Source organism: Eptatretus burgeri, chromosome 4 (genome assembly GCF_056783735.1).
Source record: "Eptatretus burgeri isolate ZD-2024b chromosome 4, Ebu_testis_v1, whole genome shotgun sequence".
NCBI classification, from domain to species: domain Eukaryota; kingdom Metazoa; phylum Chordata; class Myxini; order Myxiniformes; family Myxinidae; genus Eptatretus; species Eptatretus burgeri.
Window position 1 is genome coordinate 75,723,890 of NC_140964.1, and position 27,975 is coordinate 75,751,864.

Below are 27,975 nucleotides of genomic sequence, written 5' to 3' on the forward strand. Positions count from 1 at the left end.
AATTTAGAAATGTTCAAAACCACCATGGCACTTGAAACCTCAGTTTGGCAATCCTGATCTATTGTCTCCGTCTGGCAACCAACCGAAACTGTTTGTATCTTAACCGGAGCTGGAGTTTTAGTAATCCTATTCGTTTCTTTGACTGACAACACAACTTTGGGGACCTTGAGCACCGCCTCCGCATACGATAACTTCCCAGTGGTTTTCACTTGCTGAATCTGGGCCGCTCTTTGAAATTCCAGACAGCCTCTGTAGGCTGCACTGTGCTCCCCACCGCAATTGGCACAGCACATCTTGACGCACGTACAACTCTCATACTCATGATCCCCATTACACTTGCTGCAACGCCGTTTACCCCGACAGGATGCTGCAGCATGACCAAATCTTTGGCATTTATAACATCTTAAAGGGGGAGGGATATACTCCCGAACAGGAAAGGCTTGGTAGCCCAGGAACACTTTAGGGGGAAGGACCGGGATGGAGAAGGACAACACCACACATGTGGTATCGACCTTCACACCATTCCTCACCGACGTAAGACGACGAGCATCACCTACTCCCATGTCAGCCAAATGCCTCTTGATAACCTCCATATCAATGTCCAGGTCAATCCCGTAAATTACTCCCCGGCATTCCCTTAAAGACCTGGGGATGTGAGCAGATATTCGAATATCCCCGAAAAGAGAGACTCTCAGAATCTTTTCCCGCTGGGCCACCAATTTGCACTGGATCAGAAGGTCACCCGATCGAAGTTTCCTTGCACAATGTACGTCACCAAATTATTTTCCATTTACGGTAGCCAATTTTATAGGGTTATTGAAAATTAACGACGTGGACCCTTCCACAGCCAAAATTATAATCGGGAATTTATCCCCCGGCTCCTCTTTATCCTTTACCCCTTCCCGCATCTCCGACTCCTCACTACTTCCATCACCGGGCCTGCCCCTCTTCATGGCCGACACTCGAGAAGTTCGAACACTTCTTGACGAGGGCGCCCAATTATCCTCACCCGGTACCCCCTCCATATACTCTCATCCCCTGGGGATCCCCAAGAGTGAAAATAAGGACCTTACCGATCAATACCAAAATACAAGTACTCAGAACCAGAGGTGATACCGAAATACCGGAAGTACGTGGAAGCACACACCCTTCCTCCGTTTTTCTCCCCCGCTCCCGAAAAAGTGAAGTTGTTGCTGTTGTTTTTTATTATTATTATTATTATTATTATTATTATTTTTTCGTCTATCACGAATTTTAAAATATATTCGGACATTTGCTTTTAAGTTTCGACGTCGACGTGACAATATCCTCAAACAGAAAATATTCACAGAGGAGGAACTAAGAATAAGACATGAGCAAACTGAAGAGGAAATCGGACGTGACGTAACGGCACGTGACGAAATATCGGAAGTTTTTTATTTATTTATTTTTTTTAACGCTGCCAATACGCCATTATACGGTAGCTGTAAATTAGAAACACGTTCAGTAAGTTCTGTGGTCGTCCGGAAGACGTCAATCAAATACGTCTACAGACGTCAATATGCGTTGGAGGTACGTTACACATAGGTTCAAAGCACGTTACTCATAGGTTAGAAATAAGTTTTGGGTAAGCTAAGCATTACCTCGACGTGTTTCGACTTATGAGTAACTTGCAAGTAACGTGCCTCGACGTGTGTGCAACGATCGTGTAATGTGCTTACAACACGTTACTCATAGGTTATAAATAAGTTTCGGGTAAGCTAATCATTACCTCGACGTGTTTCGACTTATGAGTAACTTACAAGTAACGTGTGTCGACGTGTGTCAACGATCGCATAACGTGCCTACAACTTATGGCCAGCGAAGCGGAACATGTGAGTCATACGCTGGCATACGTCGTAAAATTTCAAGCATGTTAAAATTTGAGGACAACCGCAAAGTACAACGATGAAAGCCAGCGTACTAACGACGTATGGCAGTGTTTTTCAGCGTGCTCTTAACGTATACAAAACTTACCCATAACGTATTCGACGTGTGCCAGCGTTTTAGACAAATTTTTCATAAGTTGGCATACGCTGGCTAAATCGACAAGGTGTGACAGCACCTTGAGAATCTCATTCTGAATCCTTCTTGAACGCCTCTCATAGCTTGAAGTCAAGCTTCCATATCAAAATTTTTATATTGTTCCTTGTAGACAGTCCATGATACGACAACCAATTCTCCCTGTCGGCATGATTGCCACAACAAAATACACTGCAAAATTCATAATTTTAACTCTTATTTTAACAAATGTAAACACAATGATGCAGTCCACATGTAGTTTCACTTTGTTTGCTTGTACTCAAAGATGGTGGATCGCAGATGTGCTGATGTCAGATCCCGAAAATGCTTCAGACTCCATCCGTCCGTGAAGCCATCCGTGAAGTCGTGTGACTATCTGTTTATGAATTACAAACTGAACGTCGGTTGCACCGTGACGACATGAAAGTCCATTAATTAATGTACTTTTTAGACCCTTTAGACTGTTGAGACCCTTTAGACCTTTGAAGACCCTTAAGACCCTTAAAAACCCTGCAAAGCCCTTTAGACTTTGAAGACCCCCAAGACCATGAGACACTTTAGCCCTTTACGACTCCAAAGACCCCAAACACCCTCAAGACCCTTTAAGACTCCAGAGGCCCTTTAGCCCCATAAGACCCTTTAAGACCTCAAATACCCAGAAGACAAGACCTTTTCGACCCCAAATATCTGTAAACCCAAAAGACCTGGAAGACCCTTTAAAACCTTGAAGACCTCTTTTAGCTTCAAGACCCTTTCAATACTTTCACCCTTTCGACCTTTTGCACCATTTAGACCCCTTACATCCTTCAGACAGATTAGACAGCTTGAACCCTTGACCATTCAGAGCTTAAGACCATTTGAACCTTCTTAGACCCTTTTTACATGTTCGAGAAATTAGACCCTTTTGACCCCATAGCATCAAGTCAAACCACAACTGGAACGCACCCTTTAGGATTAGACCATTGAGAACCTTTTAAGTGCACACCACACAAACATCTATAGTAAAATTGCAAAACACAGACCATACTTTTTTCAACAAGTAATGCACAAACTCAATCCACGCAAAGGGTGCTATCTCATGTATAAAGAAGAAAGCTTGTTTTTTGGTTTCTTTTATGCATTCGGACCCTGCAGGAACCAGTACAACCAAACTTTGCATGGCCTCTTCTTTCATCCAGAGGAAGGTCAAGGGCTATGTTTGGATTAAAAAAAAAACAATTGAACCCTGGTAAAACCAGATAATTTTCATTCAGGCCTTGATCGGGTCTTGTGCTTATACACTGCCTGCATTTTCTTTCCTGGGAGCAATCGAGTAATATGTATTGTGAAGATCATATGTTGAGGTTGTAGTGATTTGTTGTCAACAACACAAATTTAACTAGAACAGGCACTCGTAGAGTGCATACCTTCGCCGCAGCCACTAGTTTGAACATGGCATGAGAGTGAAATGAGGAACTAAAATTCCACTAAATCTGCTCGGGAATTTCGCAAATTTAAAGTCCATGATCCGGATTTTGTGAAAGGATTTTGTTATTAGAACTATTACGATTATGACAATTTTAGGTGATTCGTTGTCCCGAGTGCCGAACTCTGTGGCATGTAGGGTCGGATTCGGTCGAATGTCACTGATCACGCAGACACGACCTGGATCAAGTAGATCATGTTTTCAAATCCGAGCGAGGACAAAAACGTCATTTTACTTGGCGTCTAATTAAACAAGAAAGTAAAACTCCTTTTACTAAACCATGAGCGAAGCTATGTGCATTTCAAACTATACCAAGTCTCCTTAATGAAAATTTGTTGTATTTTACTTAGTAACTAAGTTTGGTAGGGCCCTTTTGGCCCTTGTTGCATCAACAGACACACAGTTTAGAGACAGAGATATATTCTAGTTATTACCTTTGTATTAAGTTGTCCACAACGCATCTCAATAAAATATGCATTTCGTGACCCCCATGACCTTTGACCCACAACCGCTACCTAGGGTGACAATAGTACTATACCTTGTGTCATTTCAGAAGATGGGGAATTGAACACTGAACAATTTGGAGTTAATTTGATGTAAATCGGAAACATATTAACCATTTTCATCATGAAAAAACAATGTTGACCTTTTTGTGACCTTGACCTTTGATCCGATCGCTCCCAAAATCTAATGGATTTGTCCTTTCATGATGCCAAACAAATCCAAAACAATTAAAGCCTCTCTGCATTTTGTTTTTTCGCGTTGTTATCCACAACGCTTTCCGATATAAATGTGAATTTGTGTGACCCCCTTGAACTTTAACCCCCAACCGCTGCCTTGGGTAACAAAAGTACCATACCATGTGTCATACTAGAGGATGAGGAATTCAATTTTGAACATTTTGGAGTTAATTTGCTGCAAATCAAAACAAAATTGACAATTTAATCGTGAAAAAACGATTTTGACCTTTTTGTGACCTTGACCTTAACCTTTGATCCGATCGCTCCCAAAATCTAATCGATTTGTCCTCTCGTGATGCCAAACATATCCACAAAATTTCATGACAATCTGCGAAGTGGTTTTTGTGTAATGTTGTCCACAACGCTTCCCAATCAAAAACTCCATTTTGGTGACCCCCTTGACCTTTCACTTCCACAGACTAACTAGGGTTGCAAACACTATACCATACGCTATATCAGTGGATCGGGATTTGAATACTGAACATTTTGGACTTAATTTGATGTAAATCGGAACAAAATTGACACTTTAATCGCAAAAAAATGATTTTGACCTTTTTGTGACCTTGACCTTGACCTTTGATCCGATCGCTCCCAAAATCTAATCGATTTGTCCTCTCATGATGTCAAACAAGTCCACAAAATTTCATGACAATCTGCTAAGTGGTTTTTGCGTAATGTTGTCCACGACGCTGCCCAATGAAAAATGCTTTGTGGTGACCCCCTTGACCTTTGACCCCCAACTGCTACCTAGGGTAATTACGCCACACTTTCATGTGGCATAGCCTAGAATGTAGAATTGAGTAATGAACATTTTGGTGTTGGTTTTATCTCGTTCGGATAAAAATTGACCGCGTTATGACGAAAAAACGATTCAGACCTTTTCGTGACCGTGACCTTGACCTTTAATCCGATTGCTCCCAAAAGCTTCGCCTGGCGTCCTTGAGTAACTGCACATCATCTCTGAAAATTTCATGCAAATCGGTTCAGCAGTTTTTGCGCAATGTTGTCCGCACACATATTTACCAATAAATAAATACACAGGGGTCAATACAATACCTTCGTCAAACGAAGTTTGCGAAGGTAATTATCATAGTGCTTACACATGCACCTGTTATTAAAAACATTGCTTATTCTTTTTAGATTCTCGTGGAGGTTCTCTAAGTCACTCACGTTGTTGTTCTTCATCTTCTTCTTGTGGACTTTTTTGTTTCACATCCTACAGTTTTCATCGAAACTTCCTGGAACTTGACATATATATATATATATATATATATATATATATATATATATATATATATATATATATATATATATATATATATATATATATATATATATATATATATATATATATGTAAAAATACCCTGCTCAGACAGTAACCATCTCCGATTTTGAAAATTCCTCCGATAAAAAAGTTATGACGTCAAAATATCTCCAGTAATGGAAATCGCCTAAAAAATTATCTCCGAAACTAGGCAAGCTTTTTGAATTCTGTTTATGGGAATCGAACAGGGCATTAGCAGAGATGAATTACCGCACATATGATACATCACTATGATGTCATATCAATTTTTATGACGTCATTCCTATTTTTTGACATTTTTTGTTTCACAACCCAGAGTTTTCATCGGATCTTGGTGAAACTTGCCATGGATATGCAGAAAGCCCACGCGCAGGCAGTAACCATCTCCGATTTTGGAAATTCTTCCGAGAAAAAAAAGTTGACGTCATAATATCGCCGCTAATGGAAATCGCCTATACCATTATCTCCGAAACTAGGCAAGCCGTTTGAATTTTGTTTGTGGGAATCAAGCCGGGCATTAGCACAGATAATTTATCACAAACCTGATACATCACAATGACGTCATATTCGTTTTTATGACGTCTTCATTAAGAGGACGAGGATCTTAGCTCATTTGAGCTTGTTTTTTAAAATACTTCCACTTATGTAGTGGCATGATTTTATGCTTTCAACTGGCAATGAACAACAGTGCATCACCACTGCTACCAAGTATGGGGGGCTCTATTACCAGTACACTCATACTCATTTTGCTAATCACAGAAGGATGACAGGCTGAGTCAACCCCACCTGGTGTTGATTCAGTAGCCAACAGGGCTCAAACTCAGAACCTAAAGATCCCAAGCCCACCACCCGAACCACTAAGCCGACACAAAGTTTCAAGATTGTTTTACACAGGTTTGTATAACATCTCTGTGTTCAAGCCTCGAGTGTGTTGCTCATACACTGCCTAGGTTTTCCCTGGGAGCAATAGAGGAACGTATTTAGTGAAGATTGTATGTTAAGGTTGTAATGATTTATTGTCAACACACATTTAATTGTGTTAGAGTATAGTATTTCATTGAATTTCCCCAAGCAACGCCGGGAACTTTAGCGAATATACATATGCTGTATGTATATATTTTTGTGTGCTCCTTCCATGTCCATCACACATTATTCTAAACTCTCAAGGGTTCCTGCTGTTGCAGAAGAATAAAAGTTTAAAATGTTGGCGTTGGAACCACTACATTAAGTTCCAAATCCTGCTTATTCTTCAAAGAGGAAAGATGGGCTTTTAGAACAAGCATATTTATGCTTAAGTGTATAATTCCAAGTAAATTGATTATTATCTTTACAACCAAGTAAATTGATTATTAGCTTTTCAAGGTACTGTTTTTTTTTAATTATTTTATGACAGCAGGAACCCTTTAGTGTTCAGCAGGAAGCAGGAAGAGAATAAAGCCGGATGGACGCATCAGTAATTGCCCATCTTTCCGCGACTCTGGGAAATGGTAGAAACTGGGCCCTAGCTTATCTATCCCCAATCCCGCTCCTACCAACTTCCCATTAGTGCAACTATATGCACAAGTCTCAGGAATTATAAATAACAGTGGTTATATAAAACAGTGTGCCGGTCAAGTTTGACCTTCAAGATGGCGGATAAACACAAGCACACGACCTTGTGATGTCACATGAGAAACCTCTTGCACATGACGAAAGACAAATGCTTCCATCATGGTGAATATTCATCTAGCGTAATCCTTACTCATTTCAAAGGCCATTCACATATCAAAGTGGCCTCAACCTGGTGTGACAAATTTCTGGTGGGGGCAGCGGGGGGGACAGGGGGAAGTGGGGGAATCGGAATTCTTTACTACCACAACATATTTAATGGTCCCAATTATTCCCACCTTATTGTGTGGTCGTGAATCTTTCACGAACTGCTTGGCCAGGCCTGACATTCGATTGAAGGTGATTGTGGCAGGATTTTTTTTAATTAATTCAGGGTTGCGACGTAACTCACCTACTCTTCATGAAAGACACCGTGGGATACTTAACATCCACCAGCAAATGCGAGCAGATGGGACACCCAACTTAACATCCGTCTGAAAGATGGAATGCCCATCGAGACAATGTCTTACTTACGAAGCACCAGAAGGATAGATAACGCAAATGGGAATAATCTAACTCTGTGCCATCCTACCATTCCCAGAACCTGAATGAACCGAACCAAAGTAGGCTGTGGAACCCTGGTTTATAGTGTACTTGTTTTTGGTGAGGGAGGAGGGGGGTTATTTTTACAGAGATCTAAGGCACCTGCTGTAACTTGCATATAAATCACATGCAGACAAACATTAGTATGCAACAGTGTAATTCAAGATGAATTACAAAGATGTTAGTAAACCATGAACAAACACATATGGTACATGCCTATATGGAATACTGAACCTCAGTTTCCCGCATCATGAGGCTAGGGTTCAGATAAGCTGGTCAAACTAAAGTCGATTGATTTCATTCAAAGTACACGTTTGGTTGAGCCTGATCAAAGTATGCTTTTGGAAGCTGGTTGTTCAACACCAAAGCAAATAGTTATTGAGCTGAATGCCTTTCCTGACAAATCTAACGCTCTCACTATGTCTCTCTGAAAGGACCGTCTGGAAACCCCCCCCCCACACACACACACACACACACACACACACACACACACACACACACACACACACACACACACACACACACACACACACACACACACACACACACACACACACATACGTTCTCAACAATCCTCTGGAAAAAGTCCTTTCATTCAAGCTTCTGGGTCTCACGATCTGCCATGATCTTTCCTGGGAAAGCTACATTTCCAAGCTGGCCTCCAGAGCCAGTCGTCAACTGGACATCCTCCAGCATACAGAGTCCTTTCTTAGCACACCTGAGCTCCCGACCACATACAAAGCTGTCATCCACAGCCTGATGGAGTACTGCTCTCTCCTCTAGGCTGGTGCTCCCGCCTTACACCTTTCTCGGCTTCATGCTGTGGAAACTAAGGCAATTAAGATCATTGGTATCTCCGGCGATGAAGCTGAGTATTTATGTCTCTTACTCTCTTTCCGCAGGCAGGTCGGTGGACTTTCTGTCTTCTGCCATCCCCTCTCCAGCCTCCCCCCCCCCCGCCCCCGCTCTGTCTGCGATCTGTCCCCCCGCCCCCCACCATATATTTCCGCATGGCGCTCAAGGTCCACCAGCAACCCCCTTCTGGTGAAACTACCAAAATCAAGAATCACTGCTCACCTTCATTCTTTCATTGCTCTTTTTCCCCACCTTTGGAATAAAGTCCCACACTCTCTTCAATCCTACTCTTCCCTCCCGGTCTTCAAAACAGCTGTTCACCACCACCTCTTATCTTAGCCCATCCAAAACCTCAATCTTTTCTACCTCCACTAATTCACCCCAAACCCTCCTCCTTCAAAATCCCTGTTTTCCTTCCTGAAAGTTCCTGTGGTGTCCATCTTGTTTACCCCGTGTACCCCACCCAACCCTCTCCCTTCCACAGATCTAATGTCTCTGTTCCCCACTGTTTTGTGCTTCCCTCTCCCACCCCTCTTGTTTCCTGCTCCTTTTGTTATACGTTCTGTGAGTTAGCTCTCATACGAGCCTCAGCATTGTACACAAAAATAAATAAATAAATAAATCAAAGCCTTACCCTGTGAATGTTCCTCACTGCTTGTGCTGCTACTTGTCGATTACAGCTGCCAACGAACCACTCATAGGTGCTCAGCTCCTACGAAATCCACACAACATAAGTGATCACTTTCCTGGAGTCGCAATGCATTATTACAGGCAAATATACATTAAAAACTTGTTAAACAACATTCTACACAAGATGATATTGAATTAGCATCGAGCGTGCTCCTCACCGACAATGTCAGCCACAATCAACTGGCTCTCAGTTAATCATCAAAGAGCACAATGAACCTGCAACATTTAATTGTGTTCAAGTCAGAACATAAAACGTCTCTTGTTGGGCAAAGACTTTTAGAAAGGAATCAGAAGACAAATCCAACCGATGGATTTGTCACGTGGACGAAAGCGAACGTCTGACATGATGACAACAGTATGGTCTTCAACTGACAAGGGAGATACTATATGATCGTGAAGGCAGTTCAGAGTGAGACATGAACAACTGTGCTCCAGGTGGGTTGACCTTTGCGATTTCCCCAAAATGTGGGAAACAACCACAGTTTCACCTCGCTCGTTATATTCCTCTTGCTCGCTTCTCTGTCCACAACCCATCCACATCTTTCTCCCTTTGTCCACCAGCGTTCACTTCACTCTCAGCTAATTTTCTTTAGATTTATTCAACGAGGACAAGGACGTCATGAATACTTTGACTTGAAGTGGGGTTTGGGTCCCTTTAAGCAAGACTATGCCTGGTGTTGGCTTAGTGGTTAGGGTGCTGGCCTTGGGATCCTATGATCCTGAGTTCAAATCCCACTCGGCTGTCGAATTAATACCAGGTCGGGTTGACTCTGCCTGTCATCCTTCCCAGGTCGACAAAATGAGTGTCAGTTTGCTGGTATCCTGTGTCGGAGTGGTGACCCATCCAGGATTGTGTTCAATAGCCAAGTAGACTGCTGAGGCAGCACTGACGCTCTGCACAGAGTATGGTCCCAATGGATGGATGGAAACAAGACTGTTCTTAACCTCGGATTGGATTTTTCATCTCCTAATTCTCATCCACATCAGTATTTTTAATGGATAATTTTCTCAACTATATAAAACATGGATAATTTTATACTCCATAAAAAAAAATCTTAACCATGCAAAATATCTCTATTAAACAGGCAATTATTCTATCATACGCTCTTTAACTAAAACTTTGATCGAGTTATGAAGTCAATAATACAACTGATTGGTGTGCAGCTACAATGGCAAAAGCTTACTTGAAGTATATTTAGCTCCATGTGCAGATGTATAACCATATGAGTATTAATTCGACCTCCAGGACAAACGTATACATCTCAGAAACTCGTTGAGACATCTGCTGTTTCGAAGTCACATCGGTGATTATAAAACAGCATTCTCAAAGATAATAATGGCTTTGATTTTCTGAGCATCCTCACCATGGTCGACTGCTTGCTGATCCCTCCAGCACCGTTTGTGGGCAGGGGAGGCAGTTTCCTCAATGTCATGTCATGCGTCTGAGCTGGAGCTGCGTATCGAGTCTTTGTACAAGGACTACTAGGTTCTGCAGATTGAGAGCAGGCACAGTTTATTGTTGTTATTCAGAGTCAAGGCTCACGGGAGAGCGAAACGACAGAGGATGAAGGGTTTTGAAACAAGTTGGGCTTTCAGAGTGGACAGTCTAGCATTGGATATAAAAAGCTCGAATTTCAAGAGCATTGTCCTCACAATATATTTTCCAGTGTGTCGTATAAAGTAATCATGTGTCGTTATGCAATGGCTTACCTTTTTGAAGTGATGTATATCGGGGGAGTGACCTCAAAGAAAAACCACAGCAAGCAGTTAGACAAGGCCATCACCCCCATTTACAATCATTGCCTGGAGCAAGCCAAATTCATGACATTTACAATCATTGCCTGGAGCAAGCCAAATTCATGACATTTACAATCATTGCCTGGAGCAAGCCAAATTCATGACATTTACAATCATTGCCTGGAGCAAGCCAAATTCATGACATTTACAATCATTGCCTGGAGCAAGCCAAATTCATGACATTTACAATCATTGCCTGGAGCAAGCCAAATTCATGACATTTACAATCATTGCCTGGAGCAAGCCAAATTCATGACATTTACAATCATTGCCTGGAGCAAGCCAAATTCATGACATTTACAATCATTGCCTGGAGCAAGCCAAATTCATGACATTTACAATCATTGCCTGGAGCAAGCCAAATTCATGACATTTACAATCATTGCCTGGAGCAAGCCAAATTCATGACATTTACAATCATTGCCTGGAGCAAGCCAAATTCATGACATTTACAATCATTGCCTGGAGCAAGCCAAATTCATGACATTTACAATCATTGCCTGGAGCAAGCCAAATTCATGACATTTACAATCATTGCCTGGAGCAAGCCAAATTCATGACATTTACAATCATTGCCTGGAGCAAGCCAAATTCATGACATTTACAATCATTGCCTGGAGCAAGCCAAATTCATGACATTTACAATCATTGCCTGGAGCAAGCCAAATTCATGACATTTACAATCATTGCCTGGAGCAAGCCAAATTCATGACATTTACAATCATTGTCTGGAGCAAGCCAAATTCATGACATTTTCAAGTATTACCTGTGCTTTGTAGAGGATTGCTGTAAGTAAAAAGAGTGCTGGAAATCGTGATGCCTGTGCAGACATGATAAGTCTGCAGTGTTGCTGTCTTCGCTCTCATAGTTATTGGGATGGGGTGATCCATCTCCAGGGCTTTTCTCCATATTCTCAGAACTTTGCAACGGGACATCAACAGATGGGTCGTCTGAGTCTTGCAAACACATTTGAAAGTGACAAATCATTTTTTTAGCTTGTCTACCTGTTCTTGTCCAAATTATTATTTTTCTTTAGAACGTTGGTGCTTCTTACCTTCAGAATTGTCATCACTGCTCTCTTCGTACACAATATAATCTTCATCCTACAAGGGGGAGTCATTTATCCAATTTGTATTTGAGAAAAAAATTTGTTTTTACAATCAAGAATTAATCTTGTATCATGCTAATACACAGAGAATGGCACAACATACAGCTTGGTAAAGACAAGTGACTTCCTTGTTACTGTGCAGAGTACAACAGGAATGCAATGGTCAGTAAAATTGGAGACATGGTTATGCTACAACTGGCAAAGTTTCTTCAAACTAAGGAGGGGTGTTTCGAAACCTGGTGTTGGCTTAGTGATTAGGGTAGTCGGGTTGGGATCTTAGGGTCGGCCTGTCGGCCTTTTGAATTAACACCAGGTGGGGTTGACTCAGCCTGTCATCCTTCTGAGATCAGTGAAATGAGTACCAATGTACTGGTAATAGGAGCATTGCATCAACGGCACAGCCGTGCCCTCAGCCAATGATGCTACCTGTGAACTGTGTGCTGCATACGAAGGAGGAGGAGGAGGAGGAGGAGGAGGAGGAGGAGGGGTGTTTCAAATTTTGAACGAAATTTCCTTCAAGTAGGGAAACTTGTTGAGAGTACCATTAGGTATTATTTTAGCAGGATGATGTTTCCTTAAACTAGGTCAAAGTATCACAGAAACAAGTACTTCTTCCTCTTCCTTCTTCCAACCCATTTCAGTCCACTTCAGGACGAAGTTCTACCTCAACTATCATTGAGGAGTATTTGGTGAGAAAGTCAGTGCAGTAGTTTGTACTGGTGATAACTTGCCGACTCTTAGTTACAAAGACATCATGGGATATTTAAGATCGACCAGCTAATGCTCGCAGATGTGACACTGTGCTTAACATCCATCCAAGGGATGGCACACTTTGTTACGCAGCATTCTTATATTCAGGTCGAGAAACTAACACAGAGCAGACAGTTCAAATGTAAGTGTGCGACATCTGTGCCCTTCTGTCAGACAAACTAGGACTCAGGTTTCAGTTAATACAACAAGGTTTTGATAAAATAGGACTTTTTAAAAACTAGTTTATGGTTGTCCTTGAATTAATATGACTAGTTTCCATAAAATAGGGTTACTTTTTCTGAAGGGATAATGAGGTTTCTTTAAAATAGTACGAGGTGTCCTTAAAGTATGACTAGGTTGTGATAAAATAGTGCTAGTTTTCCTTAAATTAGTTCCAGGTATCCATCAAATGGACTCGTTTTTCAAAACTATGTCTAGGTTTACTTAAAATGGGACTAGCTTCCCTTGAAGACAGGTTCCCTATGAAATAGAATGAGGTTTCCACAAAATATGATGCATTTCCCTGAAATTAGTGAAAGGTTTCCTTGAATTACAACTCGGTTTCAAAAAAAATGAACTCGAGTTTTGCTTCATCTGGGACCACGTCTCCATGAAATATTTTCTATTTCTTTCTAAAAATATGGCAAACAGTCACCAAACTTGGCCTGTTTTCCTTAAAGTCGGAGTCGGATTCCTCAAACAAATTATATAAATTTCTGTAAACTCGGACAAGGCGTCATGAAAATAAGGACTAAAATTTAAATTAGATTCCCCTTAATTGAGACTTTTCTTTCCTTAGATTCAGGTTTTAGTTGCATAATCCTCCTCCTATAGTAGAATTTTTGCTTATAATAGTACTGCATATACTGTAGATAGTTTTATATACGTTACAAAACACAGATTCTTTTGTATATGGTAGAAACATTTTGTTTATCTATTCAAAATATCACGAGCTGCATTTTATCGATATACAGTATAATACATCATGCACTCTCTTTTTTCCTGAAACTTTGAAAGCGTAAAGTGGAAATGATTGATGGAGGGTTTCCCAACCTTTGCGTCACGCTAAAAACAAAAATGGGGTCGCACGGTAACTTTCAGTATCATACTTTATTTATATACCTGTACTAACATACGTACCTGGCGCTGCCAGGCAATGCCGGGTTCCTCCTCCCACACCTTCCCCTCCCTCCTTCCACCCCACCCCCTCCCTCTGGACTCCCACCCCACCCTATCTCTGAAGCTATGAAAACGGTAATATTAAATGATCCCGACACTATTCCGTAGTGGGTGTAGGGAAGTGTTTTAGGCTCCCACAAAAATAGAAAAAAAACCAAAATTAGATTTCTTTAAAATGCCAACAGGAATAGAACAGCACTGGGCAATGCCGAGTACCCCTGCGAGTTCGGTACAAGGCTATATTGTTGCGAATCTGGAAACCATGAGCACACAACAGCCAGGTCCTATAGATCAGTTAAATCGGTAAGTACGTGTTTCCAGTTAGGGTCCCGTCCCTTGTCTAATGGGAATTAAGTGTACGTGTGCTGCGCAGTAATTTTATAGTTAGGATTTTACGTCCAAACCAACGACCCCCCAACAACTCTCTGCTTTCGGCATTGTCCGTGCTCTTTGCTCGCCGGTGAGCGAGCGCGTGCGTGGGTGGAGTTTAACATGGGCATGGCGTCCCTCTTTGGCCAATCGGCAAGGAGCGGGCGTCTCACCCACCCTGCCCCCCACTCAACACCATCGCCATTACGCACGTGGTCAGAGGTGAGGAGGTAGGCGGAGCTCCTACAAACGCCTCCGATCGGGACTCCAACCAGAAGGGTGGGAGTTGCCCCACCTACCGTGGGCCTGTCCAATGGGAGACGGCCAGGGAATCTCACGATGGGTCCGACCAATCAGGAGGCGAGTGTCCAGGAGAAGAAGCCGCTCACTCCTAAAGAGGAAGAGTGTGGTGGTCGGGACGAGCATTGAGAGACAGGGATCGTGGCGTTTGTCAAGCAGCCGGTCATCGTGTGTGAGACATTTCTTGTGGGAAAGGACATTTTCAATTCAGACATTCCCAACCTGACATCCAAAGCCAGTGAGTGGTTGTCGACAAGAGCACTTCTGTCGGGGTCTGCGGCGGACTGCATCCCGTGCTTCGGAGGTGTCTCGTCTGGCGCATTACAGCGAGCGGTCGACCATTTCATCAAGGGAGATCACCTCGTCTCGCCTCCTCTGGGTTCGACTCCCCTGGTCCGTGCTTTTGGCGACTGGAGCTCCGGGAAGGAGTGGACGACCAGCCACGCGCTCGCGGCCAGGTAGCCAGCCATTCTGACTCCCAGCCGAACTATCCTCCTCGGCTGGAGAGCCGAATAAAGACCCAGCGGGTACATTTCTTTTTTGGGTGTGCGTGTCTGTGTGCAGGCCTGTCTTGTCTCAGTGGAATTGTTAACTGCTTTTGTTGTACTTTATTTGCATTGCTTAGTCGGATAACTCTGCCCTTACGTGCTCCCCTCGTTCCCCAATTATTGTTATAAATAAATTCCCCTTTTTGTTGAATGTACCAGCTCGTCCTTGTCCTTTCTACCATTGGTTTGCCATGGTGCGTATTGGGGATTAGGAAGGCCTCATCGTTGCCGTAATCGTGCAATTGGCCCGGCAGGATTCTGGTACTCTCCGCTCGGGGTACGACTTGGATCCGGCTCGATAATGGCCCGATCGCGCAGATCCTGCCAAGGGTGAATTTCCCCGGTAGTTTCACGACGTGGGTATCTAGGTATATTGAAATTGGCAATTGACCCTATCCCACGTGGTCGACCTATTGGCGATCTTCGGTCCGATAAAGGACCCGTGACCTTTCGGATTTATCTGAAAGGTACGACCTAAATTCTGGTGTGTTCGGTGAAGCCGACTCTACTGCCAACCCCCCCCCACCCCCCCCTCCCTCAGCGGTCGTGCTCGCCACCGAGACCCGGCCCCACAACAATATTACCAAAAGTTTAACGTTCATCTTGTGTGCATGATGTTGGGGTCACAAGAATCTGCAGCTGTTTGAATGGGATCACATTGAGAAAAAAGGTTGGATTGATGCATTGTTACGATGACAAAAATTTAAACATAAATATTTTGTGACGGACCTTTCATTGCACATGCAGGTGTGTAAATCATAATACACTGTAATAGGAATATTAACTAGATATACATTACAAACTTACTGGTACATTTTCTCCTTTGCCGACAGAAATTCTTGCACAGTCTCCAGGACCTTGGCCAGCATCAGCTACAAGGGATATCAAGGACGAAACTTGAGATACAAAATAGTTCTCATCTTTAGTTTCATGACAAAAATTAAACTAACGTTATTTATAAAAGTGCGCACGCGCGCGCGCACACACACACACACACACACACACACACACACACACACACACACACACACACACACACACACACACACACACACACACACACACACACACACACACACACACACACACACAAACACACAAACACACTACTTTGACCTGTGTACCAACAAAGCCCTCATCTTTCTTTCATTCATCCCTTCAAATACAATCTCTTGCCTTTTTCTTTGAAAAATTCTCTCCTTCATTTAGCATTTGCTTGATATTCAGTTTGAATTTTTACACAACCACGCTTATAATCAGGAAAATAATAGGTAATTCAGTAATACAACTGAAACAGCACTCGGGAGAGCGCATACTCCGACCAAGCTGAACATTTTACATGTTGTATTCCACTGATAGGCCGGATCTACATCCGGACCTCAACCAAAATCTAATCGACTTGCTCTTGTCACAGACCCACTCGTTCACTAAGTTTTGTCATAACTCGTCCACGACGTTTTTTTGAAATCAAATGCTATATTTTTTGGCACTACCTCTCAATTGTGAAGAATCACTTTAAAATTCTAGTATCTGTGCATACAATTTTCACGATTAGTAATTTTTATTATTATGGCTCCATAGTGTATACAAATATTTACAATTTTCTTTATCGTTCTATAGTGCTTAAGCCTTTGTAGCTACAAGAAAGGTAACATTAAATGATCCATGAAAATGCTAGATCCAGATCTTCACCAATATCTAATCAATTCGTCCTTGTTACACACCCAACATGTCCACCAAGTTTCGTCTGAATCTGTCCATAACCTCTTGACATATCCTGGTCACAAACAAACAGACAGACAAATATAGGTGAATACATAACCCCTGTCTACCTTTGGTGGCAGAGGTTGTAATATTAGTCCCCTCACAAGGAATTTTGGTGCAGGAGGAGGTCCATTAGCCCCATCAAAGCCGATGCTCTTATTACAAACTTGTGTCTGTGCTCTATCCTTTTAAATGCTGAGCATCAAGCAAAGAAGCAGCACGTATACCACTTTTAAAGTCTTTGGTACGATTCGGTCAGGGTTTGAACTGCCGACCTCCCAGACTCAGAACAGACGCTCCAATCATTATGCCATCAAGTCTGGTGAAGAAAGCACTTTTCCATTTCCACACTCAGTATTCAGGCCACGTATTACAAATTCAATCAGTAAAGCTTTTCTCCCTAATCCCCATCTTTTAATCCATTATTTGCATTGTTGTGCAACCTTTCAAATAAGTATCTCAGATGAACATCAAATGGTGCTCCAGTTTGATCCAATCTTACTCTTCTGGCCTGAGGAAGTTCGTTTGGAAGCGGATGAAATGTCACCTGAGATTGGATCTGCTCTCACTTGTTTATTATGAGACTGATTGGGAAGATGGCATTATTATTTTTTGGTTGGATGCACCTTTTTTCTCAACTATGTGTAATTCTGTCACCCTCATCTTATGTCATACATATGATTTGATTTGATATACCATTTTCTTTTGAGAGCATTTGTGCTGCCGAAGCAGTTTCTTGGCAAGGGTTATACTGGATGTATTGCCATTGCCTTCCCAGCATTGTTTGTCCATGCTCTATCCTTTCAAATGCTGAATTTCAAGCAAGGAAGTAGCACGGGCCATTTTTTAAGTCTTTGTTATGATTCAGCCGGGGTTTGCACCACCGACCAACCAGACTCAGTGTGGACGCTCTAACCATCACACCACTAAGTTTGGTTTATATGTCATATATATATATATATATATATATATATATATATATATATATATATATATGTACATATACATATATATATATATATATATATATATATATATATATATGTACATATACATATATATATATATATATATATATATATACATATATATATATATATATATATATATATATATATATATAATATTGTTGCGAAATGGGCCCTTCGTGGGTTATTAAATATAGGATTAGCCCAGATCGCCCATTAAATGCATGTTTAGCCAGGTTGTTTGGTAATCGGACGTTACATGTGTGTCGGGAGGTGTAGCAGGCTGTCCAGTGTTCATACAGTGGTGGTGTACCGAGAGGCGCCTTGCTTCTTTTCCCTTCCCCCCCTTCTCACTAGCCCACGCCCAGCGCTCTGAGAGTGTTGGTCGGCGAGACGTGTCAGCAGCCCATTGGTGGAGAGTCGCTGCAGTCTCGAGCGATGGACCAATCACAAGTCCCCAGAGGCGGTCCGTAAGGCCCGCCCCAAAAAGGCAAAAGGAACTGGCTGCTTTGTCAGTCTGTGAATGTTTTGTGTGAGTCGGCGATCGACTTTATGAGGAGGTCATCGACAGGTTCATCCGGAGTCCAGTCACGGAGCCTTCGACTGACTGTCCTTACTCACTGCACGGCTCGACACATCTTGTGATCCCATCGATCCGCCTGCGGAGCCCAACACACCGATTTGGCCTTGTCTGGTGAACAGGCCAAGCCTGGATTCGCATACTGGACCTTGGAGAAACCAGCTGGAACCCACCATAGAACTGACTGTCTTGTGCCATCGACCTTACAGGGGCTGAACGCGCCAAGGCTGGTGCGTGAGCGGTGCAACAAAAGGACGACGCCACCATCTTGCCACGTGCGTGCTCGAGCTTGGGTGCTCGAATCCGTTGACATCGGCTTCTCACGAGCCGCATTCGTGCCTTTGACACTTTCCCCTCGTCCATGAGGCATCACCAAGTACTGTGTGTCTTGTCTGCATGTTGTCTAAGGTTTATATCGCTCGGGTTCCCTTCGAAACCCATATCCGAAGCTCCCTAGTTAAGAGCGGATTATAGATTAATTATAACATTGTCGTGAATGCTTTGCTTGTATCGTGTTCCCCGATGTGTCCCCAATAAATCTGGCTGAGTTATACGAAGTTGCCACCTTGAGTTTATTCATGACGTGCTGAGGAACAATCCGCTCAATTTGTATTTAAAACCAAATGGACTGGCAGACTTCGCTCGGTCTCTGACAAACCCAGTCTGTAGCCGCGGTCTATTTCCCCAACTGGTCAGGCCCAGGTGAACGTTGGTATTGTGATCCGAGGCCTGTGCCGAACTCGCCGGTGTAACAACCCTGGAGACGGCGGTGCTGCTAAGTGACGCCGAATCTTCAACATTTGGCTGTCAAGAGTAGGGTGCGAATCCCACCACCGTCGAATCAATAATATTGGTGTCAGGAGTGGGATTCGGCCCCTCGGCCTCCGTAGCGAAATTGACGGATTCGGATCAGGGGTGTAGGGAGCGAACCCCCCCCCCCACCCCGTTTCCCCAAATTGCGAGTGTTTAAATTTATTCCCAAAACGTGACATAGCGAGCCAGCGAGTGCCCCTGTCGGCGTCGTCATCGTGGCCTAGGAGGTCGAGAAGCGCTTCTGTCGTCGTGGAAGGAGAAGTCCCTGTCGTCGTCGTCATGGTCTGAGAGGTCTGGGCTGGTCGTGACCATCTGGAACATCTTCTTCCTACTCCTCCTCTGGAGGGTCGAACTCGAGAGGGACCATCCGCCGAATGGAGTCGAGGTTTTGGTGGCCGGGACGGGCGCCGACCGAGTCAGCCGGAAGACCGCACGCAGCGGAAAGGTCCAATATAGACCCTTACCTCCAGCTCACCTTCCCTCCGAGCTGGGGGTATTAATAAAGGCATTAGCCACCAATTATTGTGTGTGTGTGTGTGTGTGTGTGTGTGTGTGTGTGTGTGTGTGTGTGTGTGTGTGTGTGTGTGTGTGTGTGTGTGTGTGTGTGTGTGTGTGTGTGTGTGTGTGTGTGTGTGTGTGTCCGTGGGCCCATCTTATCAGTAATAAACTGTTAAGTGCCTTTGCTGTATATACTTGCATTTCTTATATTTGGTATAGCTCTGTCTTATGTGCTCCCCTCATTCCCCCATCACTGTATAAATAAACCCTGATTATTAAATGTTTCAGTTCATTCACGTCCCTTCTTTCATTGACTGAGCGTGTCGCGTGCTGGGGAAAAATTAGCAAGGCCATTGTGCCGCCGTAAGGGGACATCTGGACCGACGGTTCTCGGCGATTAAACCGCTCGGAATCGCACACGGAACGAGCGTGCTAAGCGGCTCGTTTCCGTACGAGTTCTGTCGAGGGTGTGAAGACTCGGTAGATCGCCACGTGGTCTCTAGGTATTTTGAGATTTGGCGAATAACCCTATACCACGTAGTGGAAATATTGACGCTTCACGGTCTAAAACAAAGGACCCGTCGGCTCCGGACTTATCCGGGGTGACGATCTGAATTCCGGGCGATCGGTCGAGCCGACTTGCGGCACCAATCTAGCGGTCGTGTACCGCGGCTGACGTCCTGGCCCCGCAACAATATATATATATATATATATATATATATATATATATATATATATATATATATATATATATATATATATACATACATACATACAGTATATTGCACAGATTTAGAAGCGATGGAGTACCGTTGGTTGAGATCCACACTGTTAAGGAAGACTGAGGGGAGGAGAGGGTGGGGGTAGGATGAGGGAGAAGGCGGGAGGTAAAGAGAGTTGTTGAAAGAGTGTGGGGGGATTGCAGAAGAGCTTGGGGAAAGGGCCAGATGAGGAGGACAAAAGGCTCGGTGATGAAGGGTTGAGGTACAGTGGGGAGTAATAAGAGAGGGGACAGAGGGCAGTTGAAGATTGGAGGAGGTGGAGTGATGAGATGGAAGAGAGAAGGTTGGGGAAGGAGGCAGCTTTGTGGATGTGAGGGGGGCAATTTTTGGAAGGGGAGTAAGAGGGAAGATTGGAGGGAGAAGGGTGAGAGGGGAGAGTTGAGGGAGAAGGGTGAGGGGGGGGGTTTTTGAGGAAGTGGAGAGGGAAGCTTGGAAGGGAAAGAGTGTGAAGGTTGCTTTGAGAGGGAGTGGAGACAAAGAGAGCAGGGTCAGCAGGTACGGCCAAGGTGCAAGAGCGTGATGGGAGATGTGAGGAGAGGGTAAGGATGGGAATTGGTGGAGGTATGTTGAAGAAGGGAGCAGGCAGGGGGAGGTACAATATTTCAGGAGTTGGGAAGAAGGGGAGGGGTGCTGAGAGGAAGGAAGGAGCATGTTTGTGGTGATGAGTGTACTGATTGAGAGAGTGACATATCTGTTCAGTTAGAATGGAGCCAACAGATGTGAGAACACCACACACTTTGGGACAACAGAGGAGGAGCTGAAGCTGAAGCAGAAGACAGTGAAGATGTGCCAAGAGCGGAGGTAGGATGAGGGGCAAGATGAGAGGGGTAAAGAGAGGGGATAACAGGTGAGAGGTTCGGAGGAAATGTATTTAAGTAGATTGGGTGAATTGGCACTGAAGTTGGAAAAAAAATGATGATTGATGGAACACAAACATGCATTACAAACTGGGAGTTTTAAAGATTTTAAGTCAGAGATGCGATTAAAGACATTACGTGAGGCCATGAGGGATACAATGAAGGATAATTAAGAGAATAGAGAAAAGAAAGGTTGAAACAGTGGGACTTTTGAGACAAGGGATGAAGGAGAGGTCGAATTGAAAACAGCCTGTTGAAGAAGGAGAGTCGTGAATTATGATACAATACCGAGAACCACACGTGTGAAAGAGGAAGTTGTAACATTTTAAGAGACTGTTTTTTTTTTGTTTATTTTTCATAAAGATTGTGAAAGATTAGGAAAAGGAAAGGTTGAAGAAAAATCGTGTGGGTTTTTGGTGAATTTGGATCAGAAAACACAGAAGGAAGAAGCTGGTAGTTCGATGAAAGTTATATAAAGAGGAGGAGGGGGTAGAGAAGCACGTGGTTACGGGAAGTGTCACGTGAGAAGTTAAAAGAATAAATAATTAATTTTTTTTGAATATTAGGTAACAATAAGTCAAGGAAAGGTTGAAGAAAAAATTGTGAAGGTGTATGGTGAATATATGTTGGCAAAAGTAGTACATGGTAGATTGGCAGAAGGAGGAGGAAGAAGCCGACTGTCCTCCCAGTACAGGAAGTCACGTGGTTACGTGGGGTAAGGTTTTTTTTATGTTGTTTTAAAAAATATTTTATGACATGAAACAGAGGGTATTGTTGAGAGTGACCGAAGGAGGATGGAGGGAAAAGTGGAGAAAATAAAAACTGAGAGTAATAAGGAGAAATTACAATAAACACGATTGCGCACACAAACGGGAAGAAGGGTCGGCCTCAAGGAAACCCGATATGAAAGACGATGAAAACTCAACAATTAGTACAAGTTTTAACACTAGACGGAACTAGAAACACACAGTAAACAAAAGAACACAAAATGACAGTTAAAACGCAACAAAATGACTGGAAAACTTATCTTTGGAAAGTTGGCAGAGACCCTGAAGAGGAACCGCTCAAGAACCGTCATCAGAAGTCTCTGGTAGAGACGGCAGATCCAGAAAATGTGGAGGAGTTTGATGGAAAGTTCCAAGAAATGGTATAACGGTTGCATTTAGGAGATGTTTGAATTATTATTGGAGACTGGAATTCAAAAATCAGAGGAGCACGAGCACCAGGGATTGCAGGAAAGCATGGACTTTGTATCCGAAATAAGCCAGGAGAGCAAATGCTGGAGTTCTGTGTTGAGAATTATCTCGTAATTGCAAACACATGATTCAAACAACACAAGCGTCGACTGTACACATGGACTTGGCGTGATGGGCAACATAGGAATCAGACTGACTACATTCTCATCAACAGAAAATGGAGAATCGCTGTGCAATCTGCCAATACTCTGCCAGACGCAGACTATGGGACAGATCATGTGGCAAAGCTACGACTACGACTTGTGGCAAAGCTACAACTCAAATCAAGAAAGGTGAAAAAAAACTTCAAAAACCCTGGCCAGATACGACCTTGAAAACTTATTTAAACAATATGCCATGGAGGTAAAAAAGAAAAAAGTTTTTGCAGAGCTGTACTTTATTGACAGAATGCTAGATTAATTATGGCAAGAAGTTGAAGACATTGCAAAAGAAGAGGCCAAAAACAACATCCAAAAGCAAGCAGAAAGAGGAAGACTAAATGGCTGTCAGAAGAGGCAAGAAATATTGCAAACAGAAGAAGAGAGTTTAAAAACAAACGTGCATCAAGAGAGGACATTAAGCGGAACAATGCCGACTTCCAACCACAGCCTCGGAAAGACAGACGCGTATTTCAGTGGGATGCACAGAGATAGAAAGTGACAACAGAGCGGGAAAAACAAGAGATCTTTTTTTAAAAAGATCAGCGACATCACGGGAAAGTGAAGGTCCCGGATTGGGGTCTTGGAGAGTAAAACAGGAAAATATCTCACAGGAAAACACAAGTAAAAGAAAGATGGGAGGACTATACCAACACTCTATACAAACAAGATAGCAACATGATGGCAAAATTCGAAAAAAAAAGAAGAGAATATGAGAAAGAACCAATAGTGAAAGAATGTAAGGTACGTTGAGCTTTAAGAGAGCTGGCAAATGAAAAAGCACTAAATTCCAATAAAACTCTTTAAGGTAGTTGGGGAGGAGATAATCAAAATGTTATCTGTAAGCTATCTGTACACAGATCTGGAGCAGGATTGTATGACCTAAGGGGTGGAAGCAGTCAATCTATGCATCATTGCCAAAGAAAGGTGATGCAAGAAAATGTTGAAATAACGGAACCCTTGCCTTGATTTCACGTGGTAGCAAGATATTACTAACGATCATTCAACACTGAATCGAAGATTTCATTAAGCAAGAAGTGCCTGCTAATCAAACAGGTTTCATAAGAAGAGGTACGAGAGGTCAAATCGAAACTCTGAGTTGGATCATGGAAAAAGCAAGGGAATATCAAAGGAAGGTGTATCTCTGTTTTTGTCGAAAGCCGAGTCGAAAGCATCATAGGCAAAGCGAGTATGAAAATGTATAATTATGCTGAAAAGGATTTTTAATGCAAATGTAACTCAACCATGCAGATATGCACATACGCATCACCCTCTCTTCCCCACTACCCGACGGCTCCGAAAGAGAGCGGGTGTTTCTAGTGTTATAAATTGGCAATGGGAGTCACAGTAATCAGGTAGAACCTGATTGGGATATTACAGTGAGTGGTTGGTTACTGGTATCGAAAATGCTCATTTAGTCAAATAAAAACTTTGCAAAGTGAGATCTCTTTTGGTGGAGGTTGCTTTTTGTGTTGCATGACATACAATTAGGAACATAAAACGATGGTGATTATTTTTCAACAACGATGTAAATTTAATCTTTTATCCAAATAATGTGGTTTCATTCACTAATATTTCATGCCATTCCATGGATGTCATACTCATGACCTTTTGAACCCACATCATAAAGCAATGGAAACATCATGGCTATTTTTATACACCTTGCTGTGTACAAATATATCATCACTGATGCACTGCAAACCCTCAGAAAAGAAAAGAAACCTCACAATAAACTTTCACACATCAACAAACATGTGAACACTGCACATCACCAAAGCTCAAACAATGACACCAACTAATGAGTGAACGAGCCCTTCTGGGCCTCTGGCTTCCAATGAGACATTTTCACATTAAGAGTCTTTAGGGGGACCGGTTGAGGTGTAGTGCTTCATTGGGAGAAATAAGAGATGTTCTTCTGCCTACTACACATTGTTGATATTTAACCGAGGTGTAAATGAACCCTGTAATGTCAAACTCGCGTCTAAAATGGGGAGAAATATCCACTTACCTGCTTTACTGTAGGAATCTCGATCTTCACTGAAGGTTTGGAAAATCTGCTGTTTCCTCTGTTGCTGTGTTGCACCTTCCGCAATACAATCATCATAAATAGCATCCTGCTGGTGGAGGAGAACATTTAAATCAACAAACGTCAAATATCAGGCATCATTAGTTAGTCAGACAGGATGCTTTATCAGAATGTCTGACAACTGTACAGAGGTAGTAACCTTACTTATGAGCCGCCTTGTCTGAGTTTGATTCGCGACCGGACTTAACTGTTGGATTTGTGTTTTGCATCACAAAGTGCACCATCCCTCTGATGGACATGAAGCCAGGTGCTCCATCTGTTAGCATTAGTGGGTGGACATTGAAGATAAAGTAATTGAATTACCATTAGTTACCACTCTATTTAACTTGTAATTAGTTACAACGCTGCCCTCCACAACTACACAGCTTCCTCTACATCTATAGCTGAGAGACGTGATTGGGCCTTTGGTATTTACAGGGTGGTTCAAAATGATGTGCAACTTTTCAAACATCATTTTACAAATGTGACCCTGTTTTCTTATTTTCAAGTCACTTAAAGAACAAGGTTTCAAGTTTTTTTTTTTTTTTTTTTTTTTTTTTTCCATAGAAGTTTCAACCATGTCGAACAACTTATCCATGCCCCAGCAGATGCTCATTTTAGAGACCTTTCTTGTGATGAAGACATATGTTTCTCCATAAAGGCATTTTCGTAGGGTTTATCCAAATGCAATATTCCACAATACAAAACCATCAAATGTATTGTTCAAAAGTTTAAAGACATTGGAAGTGTGAAAGCCAAAATTAAAGAACACAGTGGTCGAAAACCTTCAGTGAGAACACCTGACAAGATTGAAGCTGTAAAAGCTTCGCAGACTTCTCCAAAAATGTTGACATGCCGACTTGCAGAGCTGGTGTACGACCATTGGCAGAATCATACACGAGTACCACGATGACCTGAAACTGCATCCGTACAAGATGCAGCTGTTCCATGCTGCAGAGAAGATTCCTTCTGGTACTGAAAAGGAAGCAAGACATCACTATGAATTCAGTTATCTTCAGGCATGATCGTGCATCACCGTGTATGCAAGCCTGATGTTGGCTTGATGGTTAAGGTGGCTGGTTTTAGATATTAGGGTCTTGAGTTTGAGCCCATGTCGTCCGTTGAAATAACACCAGGTGGGTTGACTCAGCCTGTCATCCTCCCGAGGTCAGTAAAATGAGTACCAGCCTCCTGGTAACAGGAACACCGCATCAGCGGCACAGCCGCATTTCTAGAAATGATGCAACTAGCAACCATAGGCTGCATAGGAAACAACTGCATAGTCTAATAGTGCTTTGGAGTTTTTGAGATGACATTTCCAGAGTGATCGACTGATTTCTCGATGGACGGACAACCCATGGCCTCAATCCTCCCTGGATCTTTCTCCTCCCGAACACAACTGCATATAGAAAGGGTTGCGACAATGACGAATAAGAAGCCATTTTGTGTCCATTGTGTGTACGACAGTGTGTGATTGTATTTGTATTCCAACCTAATGAGGTGAATGGGTTCGTACTTTTCCAATTTTCTTGGTGGATGAGTAACAACTTGGATGTATTTATTCTATGAATAAAAATAACAAAACTTAAAATACACTTTTTTGTTGCAATTATATTTATCTCCCTTTATATATTGTCATTGACATTTTCAAACATGCTTTCCGACACACTTTCAAATACTGTCGAGTAAAATAAAATACAATGAAGTAAATTAAGGCAAAATAAAACAACATGTTGTCAAAATAATATTGTATCGTACTATGGAAAGGACTTGTATATGAAAATAGAATGCATGTGAAAATAGAGCAGAGACTGCAGTTACTGAAATGCAGTTTTTCCTTCTATTTTAATCCACTAAATGTGCCAAGAGATGTCAATCGTGTTTCTGTATTTGATAATTGAGTGAAAAATGTTTCAAAACTGCAGACATTATAGGTCATAGGATACTTTATTTTTTTTCACAAAGCATTGGGTGAAGTCGTACTTTGCTTGTCACACATCAATGGAAATTCGTGCCCGTGATTATAAATGGAAGTTCAAACATGCTTGCATCATATATTTTGACTTACATAAACGACTTTAATACCATGGAACATATATTTGTTCTCTTGTTCGCAAGTTACAGTTACATTTCAGGTGCACTTTTTTATTTTTTATTTTTCGATATTATCAATGTTGCTGGCGCTGAAAATAAAAAAAAAGCAAATCAATTTATTATCACAACTCGAAGGGCACTTAGTAGAGCGCATACCTCCGCCACGTAATGCCTGATCCATGAGAACATATCAGGCCCAACACATTTATGAAATATCGTACAATATATCGATTTTGGCCCTATATCTTAATGGTGAAGATTCACTTTAGAAATTAAATCATTCTCGTATCCAGATCCGGATTCAGATCTTCACCAAAATATTATCAGTTTGGCCTTGTCACACACCCAAACTGCCCACCAAATTTCACCCGGATCTTTCCCCAACTTTTTGAGATATCCTGCAAACAAACAAACAGTTTTGTTTTCGGACAAACAGATTCCGGGCAAATCTCACACTCACTATGTCTCTCCGAAAGGATTGTTTAGAACCCCCCCGCCCCATTCACTTTCTCAACAATCCTCTGGAAGAAGTCCTTTCTTTCAAGCTTCTGGGTCTCACGATCTGCCATGATCTTTCCTGGGAAAGCCACATTTCCAACCATGCTTCCAAAGCCAGTTGCCGACTGGGAATCCTCCATCATGCAAAGTCCTTCCTCTGCCCACCTGAGCTCCTGACCACAAGCAAAGCTTTTGTCCGCAGCCTGATGGAATGCTGCTCTCCCCTCTGGGCTGGTGCACCTGCCTTTCACCTTTCTCGGCTTCACACTGTGGAAACCAAGGCATTTTGGATCATTGGCATCTCCTGCGATGAGGCTGAGTCTTTGGG

At 42.5% G+C, this 27,975-nt stretch overlaps 1 protein-coding gene and 1 long non-coding RNA gene across 8 annotated transcripts in view; one reads left to right on the plus strand and one right to left on the minus strand.

The window, feature by feature from the left end:
• The window catches only part of LOC147028389 (uncharacterized), a 69,356-nt gene that overhangs the window by 14,102 nt on the left and 27,279 nt on the right, over positions 1 to 27,975 (minus strand). For 6 of the 7 annotated variants that reach the window (XM_085878725.1, XM_085878728.1, XM_085878727.1 and 3 more), the window contains 7 exons: positions 24,999 to 25,107; positions 16,143 to 16,207; positions 12,136 to 12,184; positions 11,848 to 12,037; positions 10,995 to 11,026; positions 10,649 to 10,773; positions 9,229 to 9,306 (listed from right to left, as the gene is read on the minus strand). In XM_085878725.1, the coding sequence (XP_085734851.1) occupies positions 9,229 to 9,306; positions 10,649 to 10,773; positions 10,995 to 11,026; positions 11,848 to 12,037; positions 12,136 to 12,184; positions 16,143 to 16,207; positions 24,999 to 25,107 (648 nt within the window). The remainder of the gene's footprint in view (positions 1 to 9,228; positions 9,307 to 10,648; positions 10,774 to 10,994; positions 11,027 to 11,847; positions 12,038 to 12,135; positions 12,185 to 16,142; positions 16,208 to 24,998; positions 25,108 to 27,975) is intronic. The other variant, XM_085878726.1, reaches the window with a different exon arrangement.
• The window catches only part of LOC147028390 (uncharacterized), a 30,583-nt gene continuing 24,850 nt past the window's right edge, over positions 22,243 to 27,975 (plus strand). Inside the window, exon 1 of the long non-coding RNA XR_015057557.1 lies at positions 22,243 to 22,312. This is a non-coding gene — a long non-coding RNA (uncharacterized LOC147028390). The remainder of the gene's footprint in view (positions 22,313 to 27,975) is intronic.